This window comes from Mauremys mutica, chromosome 12 (genome assembly GCF_020497125.1).
Source record: "Mauremys mutica isolate MM-2020 ecotype Southern chromosome 12, ASM2049712v1, whole genome shotgun sequence".
NCBI lineage: Eukaryota > Metazoa > Chordata > Testudines > Geoemydidae > Mauremys > Mauremys mutica.
Window position 1 is genome coordinate 35386764 of NC_059083.1, and position 12586 is coordinate 35399349.

General features: G+C 49.8%; 1 protein-coding gene across 1 annotated transcript; it reads right to left on the reverse strand.

Moving 5' to 3' along the window:
• Positions 1–2317: 2317 nt before the first annotated feature.
• Positions 2318–9408, reverse strand: LOC123346701 (zinc finger protein RFP-like). Its single transcript, XM_044984176.1, has 6 exons — positions 9401–9408; positions 8238–8250; positions 7533–7555; positions 6691–6806; positions 4522–4581; positions 2318–3367 (listed from the first exon to the last, which is right to left on the reverse strand). Exons 1-6 carry the CDS (start codon positions 9406–9408, stop codon positions 2853–2855), a joined length of 735 nt encoding a protein of 244 aa, XP_044840111.1. The 3' UTR covers positions 2318–2852.
• Between the last annotated feature and the right edge of the window lie 3178 nt (positions 9409–12586).

Consider the following 12586-nt stretch of genomic DNA (forward strand, 5'->3'; position numbering starts at 1 on the left):
CAGTCCATATGAAGGAAACCTAGGACAACATGAAACAACTTTTGAGGTGCATAAACTATGAGCAACATCAGTGGCAGCTTTGTGGCGATTTGAAGGTTGTTGCTCTCTTGCTTGGTCTGCAGACTGGATACACAAAGTACTGCTGTTTTCTCTGCGAATGGGATAGTCGTGCAAGAGGTTCCCACTACATCAAGAAAGATTGGCCACTCCGACAGTCATTGGAGCCTGGGAGGAAAAGTGTTCAGCATCCAGCACTTGTTGAATCAAGGAAGATTTTGTTACCACCCTTACACATCAAGCTGGGTCTGATGAAGAACTTTGTCAAGGCCATTGACAAAACACAAGCAGCTTTCAAGTACCTCCGTGGAAAATTCCCAAGGTTAAGTGAAGCTAAGATAAAGGAAGGTGTCTTTGTTGGTCCTCAGATTCATGAACTTCTTTGAGATGATGCATTTGACCATGCACTGCGTGGCAAGGAAAAGACGGCATGGAAAGCCTTCCACTTAGTGGCAATAAATTTTCTCAGAAACAACAAGGCAGACAACCACAGGTTGTTGGTGGAAAACCTCCTCAAGGCTTACAAAAGCCTTGGTTGCAACATGTCACTAAAGAGACATTTTTTGCACTCTCATCTAGATTTTTTTCCACCCAACTGCGGAGCAGTGAGCGACGAGCATGGCGAGCGATTTCACCAGGACATTGCAACAATGGAGAAACGCTATCAGGGCAAATGGAGCCCATCAATGCTTGCAGACTATTGCTGGACAGTGACAGGAGATGCTCCATTTAATGAATACCAGAGACAAGCCAAGAAGCGCCGAGTAGACACTGAATAGGACTAAACTATGTACAGAATAGTTTTTTGCCTTTTGTTTCATAATACATTTTAGCTAGATAACCCTTTTGCTGATTTTTAAATTGTTACATAAACAGGACAGGTGAAATATTATCATGTAAAGCAACCATAAACATACCAAAAGACCTAGGTTTAAAATTTATGATTAAAACTCTGCTATCTACACAATATACATAGACCTAAAATGTAAAAACTTAAATATCTTAGAAAGAGAAGCCAATCAGTTGTTTTAATTGTCATATTTGAATTGAGCACATCAAAATACATTATAAATAGCATATTTTATCTCTGAAGCAGACGACTTCTCAAAAATTGTAGACCAGTGTTATAGGAGTCAGGTTTTTCTTTGGTGCAAGTTTTATTATTTACAAAGAACATCCACACATCTGTGTCCTGAACACGGTAGAAACTAATAGAAGCCGGCAGTTTCCTTACTCAGAACTCCACGTCTGCATTTCCAGGGAACCCTGTGCCTGAAGCAAGTTCTGTCTCTCAGTTTCCTACCATGGTCACACTCACGACTGCTGCTCTTGGCTTTCTGTCTCTCACACACCAAGCTGCCAGCCAATTCCTCAGCCCATCTGTTTTCAGCTAGCTCCAGGGAAATCCCTCTTCGGCCTGCTCTACACTTAACACTTAGATCAACCTAGTGATGTTATTCAGGGCTGTGAAACATTGTGTGCCCTGACTGCCACAGCTAGATCAACCTAACCCTCAATGTAGACAATCTAATTCTTCCAGTGACCTGGCTACAGTCTCTCAGAAAGAGTAATGAACTAGAGCAATGGAAAAAACATTGCCATCAGTGCAGGGTGCTTCTACACTATGGCACTTCAGTGACCCAGCTGTAACGTTGTAGCTCTGCTGTAGTAGCGACTGTAGTGTAGATATACCATTATTCTTCCTGAGACCTGGTCCACACCTAAAACTTAGGTCAGCCTAGCTACATCGCTCAGAGCTGTGAAAACTATCAACTCTGTGTGATGTAGTTAGGTCGATCTAACCCCTGGTGTAGACGCAGGTAGGTCAAGGGAAGAATTCTTTGTTGCCCTAACTACTGCCTCTCCTAGAGGTGGATTTACTGCATTGATGGTAAAACCCTGTCTATTGATGTAGAAAGTGTCTATGCTAGCAACTCACTTCTACTGAATATTGGGATGAATGCACACTCCCGAGTCCCTGGGTTTCCTTCTTCCAGGCTCCCGGCTGGTGCGGAGCTTCCAGCTTCTTCTTCTTTAGTTGGGGATTGGTCCTGCTTTGAGCAGGGGGTTGGACTAAATGACCTCTTGAAGTCCCTTCCAACCCTGATATTCTATCATTCTAAGAAAACACCAAATTCCAATTAATTCTGTGTCCCTCCCACTCCACATATGCCTGTTCCCAGCCCCACATTAATTCTGCCCCCCAACCCCACATCACTTCTGCCCCCAGCCCCTCCAACAATTGTGACCCCACAGCCCCCACATCTGCCCCTCGGGGTCCCTTTTCTCTTCCTGCAGCTCCAGGAGTTCTTCCCCCTCTCCCTCCCTCATGCTGCAGGGAGGGAGGGAGGAGGGGAGGCGTTTCCAGGGGTCATAGAGCTAAGAGGCCAGAGGTTGGGTGGACAGGAGTCCTCCAGGCCATAGGGGCTAGGATTAGTTGGCTAGAGAAGCCCATTTTTCCATTCCCATTGGGCTGTTCCCCACCCATGTCTCAGTGACACTGTCTGACCCAGGATCCCCAGAGTCCTCCTGGCTCATAGAGGACAGTGGCAAACAGGCTGCACAATCCCTGGGGCAATGATGAGATTCACTTCTCTACCTCGCTCACTCAATCCTCTCTATGGTTTGACAGTCCAGATGGTGCAGAGTTGGGACTGGAAACAACCTCCAGGGTCATAGAGACGGCATGATAGAAATTTCACAGGGAGAGGTCACAGAGACAAGGGTGTGTGAGGCTAGAGAGGATGATCTCCGGGCTCCCAGTGAGCTATTCCCCCGCCCCTCCCCTGCGTGTCTCAGGGACACAGTCTGAGCCGGGATCGGTATCCCACCCAGAGCCAGGGTCTGATTCTCTCCCCAGGGATGGAACCTGGCGGGAAAGTGAAGATCGGGGCCTCGTCACCAGCATCGATAAATGTCACCTGCCCCCGGTCACAGTCCAGACAAACCCAGATCCTGCTGGGGACCCGGCTCAGGGGCAGGGGGATCACAGGGGAAGTGAGAACCTGGAACTGACCCTCCCACCGCTGAAGAGCCCAGATGCCCCCCTTAGGGCTACGGCTGATCTCTCCCTTCCTCCTCACAGACTCTCTGGTCACCCCCACAGCCCAGCATCGCCCATCCTCCACCTCCACCTCCCAGCAATGTCTCCCCGAGGTGAATCCCTCACAGCCCAGCACACAGAAGTCAATGTCAAATCTCTGAGGGTTGTCGGGCAGATCCTGCTGTGTGTCTCCGTATCTCACACATTTCCGATCATCAGACAGGATGAGGCGGAGTTGAGCTGTGTCTGGATCCAGAGTCACATTAGCTGGGACAGACAGAATCAGAGCATTAGGGGAAGAACTCGGCCCTGGGGGAGGCTGGGACCATTTTTCAAACTACCCATCAGCCCCGTCCTGGCTGGGACAGGCCTAGATCCCAAGGAGCTGCCTCTGTCCTGGGCACCTGAGACTGAGCAGAGATGTCACTGCAGTTCCTCAGTGTGTTTCTCATTTGGTTCCAGAAGCTTCAGCTCCCTGCTCCCTTTGCTGGGGCTGCTCCATTCCCAGTAGCAGAGAAACAGCCAGGAAGGTATCAGAAGCTTTTACTGAGGAGGGACCAGAGGAGGCTGGTACCAGCTTTATACCCCAGAGGGAAGTTCTGTCCCCTAAAGGCAGTGTCCACTCCCACACTGGAGAACAGAGAGGAAGGTGCAACACTGGGGAAGAGCTGCTTAAAACCAGAGAGTAGGAGGTGGCATTGGATGGGGGAGCCCCATCCCCAGCCTAGCGAGAAAGGAGGAGCTGCCAGCAACAGAAGGAGAGTCTCCCCAATCCAGGAAGCAGCGAGCAGCTCCAATGGGAGAGCCCAGCCCTGCCCAAAGAAAAGGCAGGATGTTGGAGAAGAGCGATGGGGAGACACCCTGCACCGGGGTAAAGCAGAGGGATGTGTCAGCCCTCAGGGCAGAGAGCTCTGTTCAGGTGCTCCTCAGTGAGTGTTTCTGTTCATCAGCATGGGCATGAACTCAGCACTAAGGTTGATGTCAGGAGTGTTTGTGTGATGTCAGTCTGGGATCTCCCCAGGAGTTCCATTCCCTTGGTAGACGTTGGGGGAGAGGCACGAGGTCCCACAGCCAGTGGTCCCATCCATTGCGTGGCCCTTCCCCCTCCTCCTCTTCCCACCAAGCCCCTGACTCCTGGCCAGGCTGGGACCCTTGGCTGCTGGGGAGAGCCCCTGACCCTCCACCTGCCTTGGGTGGGTATCTGGGAGGCCTGAGAGCAGCCCCCGGCCCATGTCCCCGCTCCCAGGAGGGTGCCACTAAGGGCAGGTGGAGGGTGCAGGGCTCCCCAGTGCCACCACGGCTCCCTGGGTGGGAACCCGGCTCTGGCTTCTGGTCTGGAGAGGGGCCAGGTCCTCAGGGGAAGTGGAGCAGGGGTGGGGCCACTGAGAGGGGCCAGCACCGGGACGAGGTTGCAATCTCACCCTGTCTGTGTGCTCCTAGTGGTTGCCCCCTTTTTCTCTCCAGTGCAGATGACAGAGTGTCTGGAGGGGGAAAGGATAAGAGAGGTGAGATTTCAGGCTTTCATATTTATAACAGCATCACAACTCTGAACTCCTAGAACTGTGTTGTCATAATGACACAGAAACAGACAGAGACACACTCAGGTATTTAATGTAAAAAGGTCTGAAACCTTCTATTTCCTCTCTCATTCAGGCATCTCCCAGCAATAGAACCAACATCCTTGCAGCCTCATAACCGTCCCAGGACAGACAATCTCTAAGTGAGATTTACTTTTCCCCTCATCATCTCCTCCCACCCTTGAGACTCCAATTGGTTTGTCTCATTCACGTCCTGCGTTTTGTCATATCCTAGACCCAGATCATGCAAAGACTTTGGCATAAAAGTAACTTTACCCACTTGCGTCCCTTTGATACTAATGGGATGTAAAGAGTTTGCAAAATCCTGGCTCTGTTTGTAAGCTGTTGGGTCTGTTTACTCAGCGCCTCTACAGAGAGCAGCACGATGGGCCCTCGTCCTCCACAGGCAGAAATAGGAATAATAATAAAATCATTTTATCCATGTGGACATTGACGTGGGGGAAGGTTGTATCCATGGGCCAGATTCACCCCTGTACTGGCGAAAGGAGAGAGGGGAGGGGCCATTTGTGAATCTGCTGTTCAGTGGCTGCAGGGGCCGGTGCAGACCTTGGCACAGGCTGTGGAAGTTCTGAACCAGCCAGAGTTACATCCCTGTGACAATGGGCTCCATGTGTCTTTCCCAGCGTGCCAGAGTGTCAGAGGCCCAGCTTTACATGGCCCACGGCCCTCTAACCCTCGTGCACTCGGTCCCTCTTCCACCCGCCCTCACCACCCCCACCCCATTCCCAGCCCGCTCAGGAACATGCCTTGTGCCTGCAGCTGTGTTGGTGGGATCCCTCACCCTGGGGGAGGGGCTTTCTCCTTCCCTATGGCCCATTTGGCCCAGACTAGCTGCAGTACTGGACCAGAGCACAGTGATGGGCTGGGTCCAGCTCTAACAAGTGCCCTTTCATTTAGATTCTAGATTTTGGGTGCTGACCTTTAGGTCTCTGGGGCCTGGCTCTCAGAGGGGTTGGGCACCTGCAGCTCCATTGACTCCACCTCCAGCTGTGGAGGCTGCACAGCTCTGGAGCACCTGCCCTGCAGCTCTCCAGTTGGGAGAGAGAAACTCAAATTAGGCCATTTTGCTAAATTGGGGCCTGAGTGTTGTGACCTTTGGTAAGTCATGAATAGCTGGGCCTGGGCCCTTGCTATATTTGCTCCGTTTGTCTGCTTTTCACTAGTTATTATGTTAAGTATCGAGAATAGGTGCAAGGGTCATTTCTTATACATAAGTTTGGACAGACGGAGATTGTGTGTTTGTACCGACTGACTCGGCTTTGGCCTGGTGAGCAGTTTGTTGGACGTAAGGGAAATGTTGCCTTAAGTAACCTTGTTATTAAGTGATTGTTCATAATTTGTTATGTGGGACAAAAAGATGTTTTGACCACACAATGTGCTTAAAGACAACAGACACCCACAATGTGCTGTCAAGGAGCAGTTACTAAAGTCCAAAAAATCCCATGTGGAGAAAAGGGTCAAAGTGACCCGTGCACATCAGTGTGTAATGACTGATAATAAATTAATCAGAAAAGAGAATAACTTGAAAATAGCTTGGACAGCAAAAGCTCTGCCAATTAGAACATTCATGCATGTGTAGTGTGTGAGTTATAGAAGATACTTACTATGCATAACACACAAAGGTGATTGGGAAAGAACTAATAAATATATAATCTGGATGTGTATAATATGTCATACAGTGTAAGGGGTAGTCAGAGGATCATAGGAGAGATGCATCATGACCTGCCTATGCCCCAGGAGAATGTAACTGGGCAGTATTTCTTTCAGTATGTCTGTCATTTCTTACTTGAATAGCAATTGTAATGGCAAGACATGCTTTTGGAACAAATAAGGGGTTGAATTAATCAATCTAAGTGACTTGGACCCCAAGCGCGTGGCATTCTCATCCAACAGTTAAATAGAAGCATAATCTAATTATGAACCAATTGACCAGCGCCATTCTCAGTCTCAGACACTGATCCCAGTTTCCCCTCCTAGATTCCTTCTAGGTACCTTTGAACTTCCTCAGAGCCTCCAGTAGTGCAATAGTTTTCTGGGAGAAACCACTGACTTGCTCTTCCAGTTCAGGAGAAATCTCTTCTGGCTGCTGTAACGTCCCCTTCTCACACCTGGAAAGAAACAATTTCACATGATTACATTTCATTTAGTGATACATTATAAGTTGTTCCTAGGGAGTTGCTGCTCTAATGGGCCTGGAGTTAGAATTCCTCTACTTCTCCCAGCCTCTGAGCAGATGCGACACAGCCCAGGGCAGTGCCACCTTCCCCCACAAAGATTCCATGAATGTTCTTAAACTCTGGCCTGGAGAGATCAGTTCTGGCAATAAAAGGGGAATTGAGTCTCCATGGCCAATTCACTCCATGGCCTCCATGCTCTGAGGGTCAGGAGGTTCCCAGGTGAAGTGTTGTAGAAATCTGCCCACTAGGAGCTAGACTGAGACACCAACTCCCCACTCCCCACCTCATTCCACTCAGGTCTCCAAACAGTCCTCAGGTGGGAAAGACTCTTGACCACTGCTGTCCTGGGCTGAATGGTGACCAGTGCCCCAGCAGTGACAGGCCTGTATTCCTCACTATCCTGAGGCAGCCAGTCCCCCAGGGTGGTGACATCTCTGGGAAATACTTGAGGTCAGTCCTTCCCACTGAATGGAGAATTCCAGACTCTTCTGTGCAAGGGTGAGACCCTCAGGATGAAGCTGATCAGAGAGATTTGTATCTAGAATGTGACCTTCCCCACACATTTTGCTGTAGAGCCCTGGGGAGAGGCAGTGCTAACATCACCAACGAGCTCTTTTCCAGCGTTGTGAAGTGTGAGGGGGAGAGAGAGTCACGTACCTGCTCAAGGTGCTTCTGATGTCCTAAAGGGGAGAGAGAGAGAGAAAAGAATCTCAGCCTTGGTCTACACTGTGGGTGGGGGATCAATCTAAGTTACGCAACTTCAGCTACATGAATAACGTACTTAGATCGACTTACCGTGGTGTCTTCACCACAGTGAGACGACTGCTGCCGTTCCCCTGTTGACTCTGCCTGTGGCGCTCACAGCAGTGGAGTACAGGAGTTGACGGGACAGTGCTCGAGGCTCAATTTATCGCATCTTCACTAGACACAATAAATCCATCCCCGCTGGATCAATTGCTGCCTGCCGATCCGGCGGGTAGTGAAGACATACCCTCAGTCCCATCTGATGCACACAGGGGATCCCAGGGAAGGGATTATGCAAATATGGGGAAGAGAGGCCCTGCCCTGGCTCCAGGGCCACAGATTCCCTGAGCTAATGGGGCTTTTCCATCTCTAATATCTCTGTGTCTGTAGCACGCCAAAGAACAATAGTCATTCACATGTCAGCAATGCACATGCCCAGTTACATTGAGATCTCTGATTGCGGCCGTTGATTGGCAGGGCTGCCAGTGGCAAGGAGGCGGGGGGAGAGGGGGGGACTGGCTGCTGATGGGTGCTAAGCATTCACTAATTTTTTTGTGTGGCTGCTCTAGCCCTTAAGCAACCACGGAGTCAGCACCTCTGTTTCTCACTCAGTCTCACCTGCAGGAATTCACTGGCTGGCTTCTGACACTTCCCCTCCATCTCACTGATCAGCTCACTGAGATGGGAAATCTGCTCGGAGAGTTTACCGACATTTTCATTCTGGATCCTCACAATTTCCTCGTCAAGCTTCTCCAGCTGGGCCAGCAGGAGTCGTTCTTGTTCCTCCAGGAACTGCCGCAGCTCCTGAAATTCAGACACAATCTTCTGCCTCTCGGTTTGTGTTTGTTTCTGTATGAAAATAGGGAAAGGGCTGGTCAGGGACATGAATGGGCGCCTGGGGTCATTTCATGGAGAGCTGAGTGTGCAGGAGGGAGAAATTTGTTGAAAATCCTAAGATTTCTGACATTTGACTTTACCCAAGGGAGAGGATTCTCTCACAGCTTCCCCTTCAGCCCCTATCTCTCTGAAAGGGAGGTTTCCATGTCTGTCATGTTAGCCTACTATGTTATTCATGGCCTCTAGGAATTCAGACCCAGAGCAGCAGGAGGCAGGACTCAGCACTACACTGACAGAGACACCAAGGGAGAAAAAAGAATCAAACATGTTAATGCACAAAATGACCAGACACAGCGGACAGCACCTCACGGGTGACATTCAGTTCACTTGGGGAGGATTTCTGGGAAAGCCGCAAGAGCTAGGGTACGTCTACACTGCGGGATTATTCCGAATTTACATAAACCGGTTTTGTAAAACAGATTGTATAAAATCGAGTGTGTGTGGCCACACTAAGCACATTAATTTGGTGGTGTGCGTCCGCGGTCCGAGGCTAGCGTCGATTTCTGGAGCGTTGCACTGTGGGTAGCTATTCCGTAGCTATCCCATAGTTCCCGCAGCCTCCCCCCGCCCCTTGGAATTCCAGGTTGAGATCCCAATGCCTGATGGGGCAAAAAACATTGTCGCGGGTGGTTCTGGGTAAATGTCGTCAGTCACTCCTTCCTCTGGGAAAGCAACGGCAGACAATCATTTCGCGCTCTTTTTCCCTGGATTGCCCTGGCAGACGCCATAGCATGGCAACCGTGCAGCCTATTTTGCCATTTGTCACTGTCACCGTATATGTACTAGATGCCACTGACAGAGGCAATTCCGCAGCGCTACACAGCAGCATTCATTTGCTTTTGCATGATAGCAGAGATCGTTACCAGCCATTCTGTACCGTCTACCATGCCATTGTAAACTGGCAATGAGATGAAAGTTACAAGTCCTTCTGTGCTGTACCCTCTGCTGCTGTCATAGGTGCCCCTGGCTGAGATCGGCCGGGGGCACAAAAGCCAAAATTGGGAATGACTCCCTGAGTCAATCCCTCCTTTATGGTATCTAAAAATAGAATCAGTCCTGCCTAGAATATGGGGCAAGTGTACTAGAGATCCAGTGTATCAGAGAACCAGAGAGCACAGCTGCTCTGTGTCAGATCCCCCAGGAATGATGAGCTGCATGCCATTCACAGGGGGTGCCCCTGCAACAACTTCACCTGTTGATTCCCTCCTCCCCCAGCCTTCCTGGGCTACCATTGCAGTGTCCCCCCACTTGTGTGATGAAGTAATAAAGAATGCAGGAATAAGAAACAGTGACTTGTTAGTGAGATAAAATAAGGGGAAGAAGGCAGCCTCCAGCTGCTATGATAGTCCAGACAGGACATTAAGCAGTGTGGGGGACAGGAGCCCAGCATCCTGCTATGATAGTCCAGGCAGTACAGAATCTTTTCTTTACACATGAAGGGCAGGGGCTGATGGAGCTCAGCCCCCTGTTGCTATGATGAAGACGGTTACCAGACATTCTATACCATCTACTTATGGGCTGATGATGAGGACAGATACCAGTCCTTCTGTACTATACAATCTGCCACAAGACTGATGATGAGGACGGGTAACAGTCCTACTGCACTGCACCATCTGCCACAAGGCTGATGATGACAATGGATATCAGCCATATTGCACCATCAGCCACCAAGGAGTGGGGGAGAGGATGCAGCAGCTTGCTACTGCAGCATCGCGTCTATCAGCAGCATTCAGTAGACATAGGGTGACATTTAAAAGAGTAAAGAGAGGATTTTTTCCTTTTTACTTCTGGGGGTGGGTGTGTGGGGGGGGGTAAGTTGACGAGCTATGCCCTGAACCACCGCAGACAATGTGTTTGACACTACAAACATTAGAAGCTCAGCCAAGAATGCAAATGCTTTTCGGAGACTGCAGGAACTGTGGGATAGCTTGAGTCGGTCCCCGCTCCCTCCCTCCATGAGCGTCCATTTGATTCTTTGGCTTTCCGTTACGCTTGTCACGCAGCAGTGCGCTGAGTCCCTGCTATGGCGTCTGTCTGGAGATTTTTTTAAAATGCTTTGGAATTTCGTCTTCTGTAACGGAGCTCTGATAGAACAGATTTGCCTGCCCTTACAGCAATCACATCCGTATGGTCCATGCTGGAGCTCTTTTTGGATTTGGGACTGCATCGCCACCTGTGCTGATCGCAGCTCCACGCTGGGCAAACAGGAAATGATATTCAAAAGTTTGCGTGGCTTTTCCTGTCTACCTGGCCACTGCATCCGAGTTCAGATTGCTGTCCAGAGCGGTCAGTGATGCACTGTGGGATACCAGCCGGAGGCCAATACCGTCGATTTGTGGCCACACTAACCCTAATCCGATATGGTAATTCTGATATTAGCGCTAGTCCTCTCGTTAGGGAGGAGTACAGAAATCTATTTAAAGAGCCCTTTATATCGATATAAAGGGCCTCTTAGTGTGGACGGGTGTGGCATTAAATCGGTTTAATGCTCCTAAAACCAGTTTAAACGCGTAGTGTAGACCAGGCCTTAGTGTACACAAACCCCCAGAGACTCTTTCAGAGCAGGTCCAATCCCATGAACTGCCCTGTGGACACCACAGCAATTGCTGATGGGCAGAAGAAATGTGAACAGCACAGTTCATATCTCTTTAGCCACCCTTGAATAAAGTCAACACCTCTGGAAACAAAGAGGAGCGTCAGCACCATGTGTTCAGCCCCCTCCCACAGAGCGCAGCTGAGGAATTCCTGCTTGACATGGCTGCAGACAGCACAAGGACAGAGCACAGGCTGGATAGCAACGTAGCCCAGCAAAACCCCAGCTCTCATCAGAGGGACATGCTGGTGTATTCCCTGCTGGTGCTGGGGGAACACAACCAAGTAGGGAAGCAAATCCCAGGACTCCGCCCCTAACAACTGCAGCTTGAAAATTCAAAAAGGAACAAATCAGAATTGTCTTTCATGCTTTATTTACTGTAAAGACCCATCAGAGTGCACAGGAGCTGAGAAGCAGCTTTAATTCCCACAACAATGGAAAACAGACCCACGGGTTTTGGGAACAGTTATTTTTAATGAAACTAAAATGGCAACAAAGTCAAGGAAGTAACATACAAAATTAATGAGTGACAGTCGCACCTTCAGTGACATTTTATAAATCTCTGCCCCTTTTTTCTCCCTTCTCTGTCACACTGGTCATTTGTACTCACCATTTTTCTAGCCCTCATTTCCCATCCCTGTTTATTTCTCTGTGTCTTCCCCTCTCCTCTGATCCCTGTCACAGACCATCCCCCTCATGTTCTCCACCATTCCCCGGAGTTTATCCCTTCCCCTCTCTCTAGCTCTTTGCCCTCTTCAGAGTGTTTCCTTTCATTGTCTTTATAATTAATTTTTACTCTTTCTCCAAGACTCTGTTTGTTTTACTTTATTTTTTCCTTGTATTTTCTCTGTTCCCAGCCAGCTCCCCCCCCCCACTGCAGCCTGTGACTCTCCCAGTGTTGCCAACCCCAGAACTTAAAAACCATGAGTCAGAACCAAAAATCATGAACTTCACCCCCCAAAACATGAGGGCTCAAAACAATATATAACGTATCCTGCTTTATCTTCTGATTTTTTGAACTCTCTCTGCCCATTCCCTGTGAGTGTGACAATTAGTGTTACCAGCTCTCCCGTAGTTACAGGGGAAGGTGACTAGGGCCCCTGCGGCAGGAGCTCTGGCTGGGAGACCCCAATGAGATCTAATGACACCGATCTGTACAAACTCCTCCCTGCTGCTGTGGAGCTTCCAGCTTCTCCCCAACCCGCAAACCTTGATTGATACATTCTGTGTCCCTGCCACCCCCACATCTGCCTGTGCCCTGCCCGGCTGTTAGTTCTGCCCCCTGCCCAGCCCCCACCTCTGCCCCTCAGGGCCCCTCCTGCAGCTCCAGGGGTTCTTCCCCCTCCTATCCCTGGGGCTGCAGGGAGGGGGAGGAGCTTATAGGGGCCATAGCGATGAAACGCCAGGGGCTGGGTAGATGGGAGTCCTCCAGAGTCATAAGAGACTGGGGTGTGAGAGGCTAGAGAGGCTGATTTCA

Excerpts from the sequence above, each read along its gene's own strand:
- LOC123346701 (XM_044984176.1), bottom strand. Across the intron at positions 6,807-7,532 it reads ATCAGAAGCACCTTGAGCAG|GTGTGAGAAGGGGACGTTAC; the intron begins GTACGTGACTCT and ends GTTTCTTTCCAG. Across the intron at positions 3,368-4,521 it reads ACTAGGAGCACACAGACAGG|CTAATGTGACTCTGGATCCA; the intron begins GTGAGATTGCAA and ends TGTCTGTCCCAG.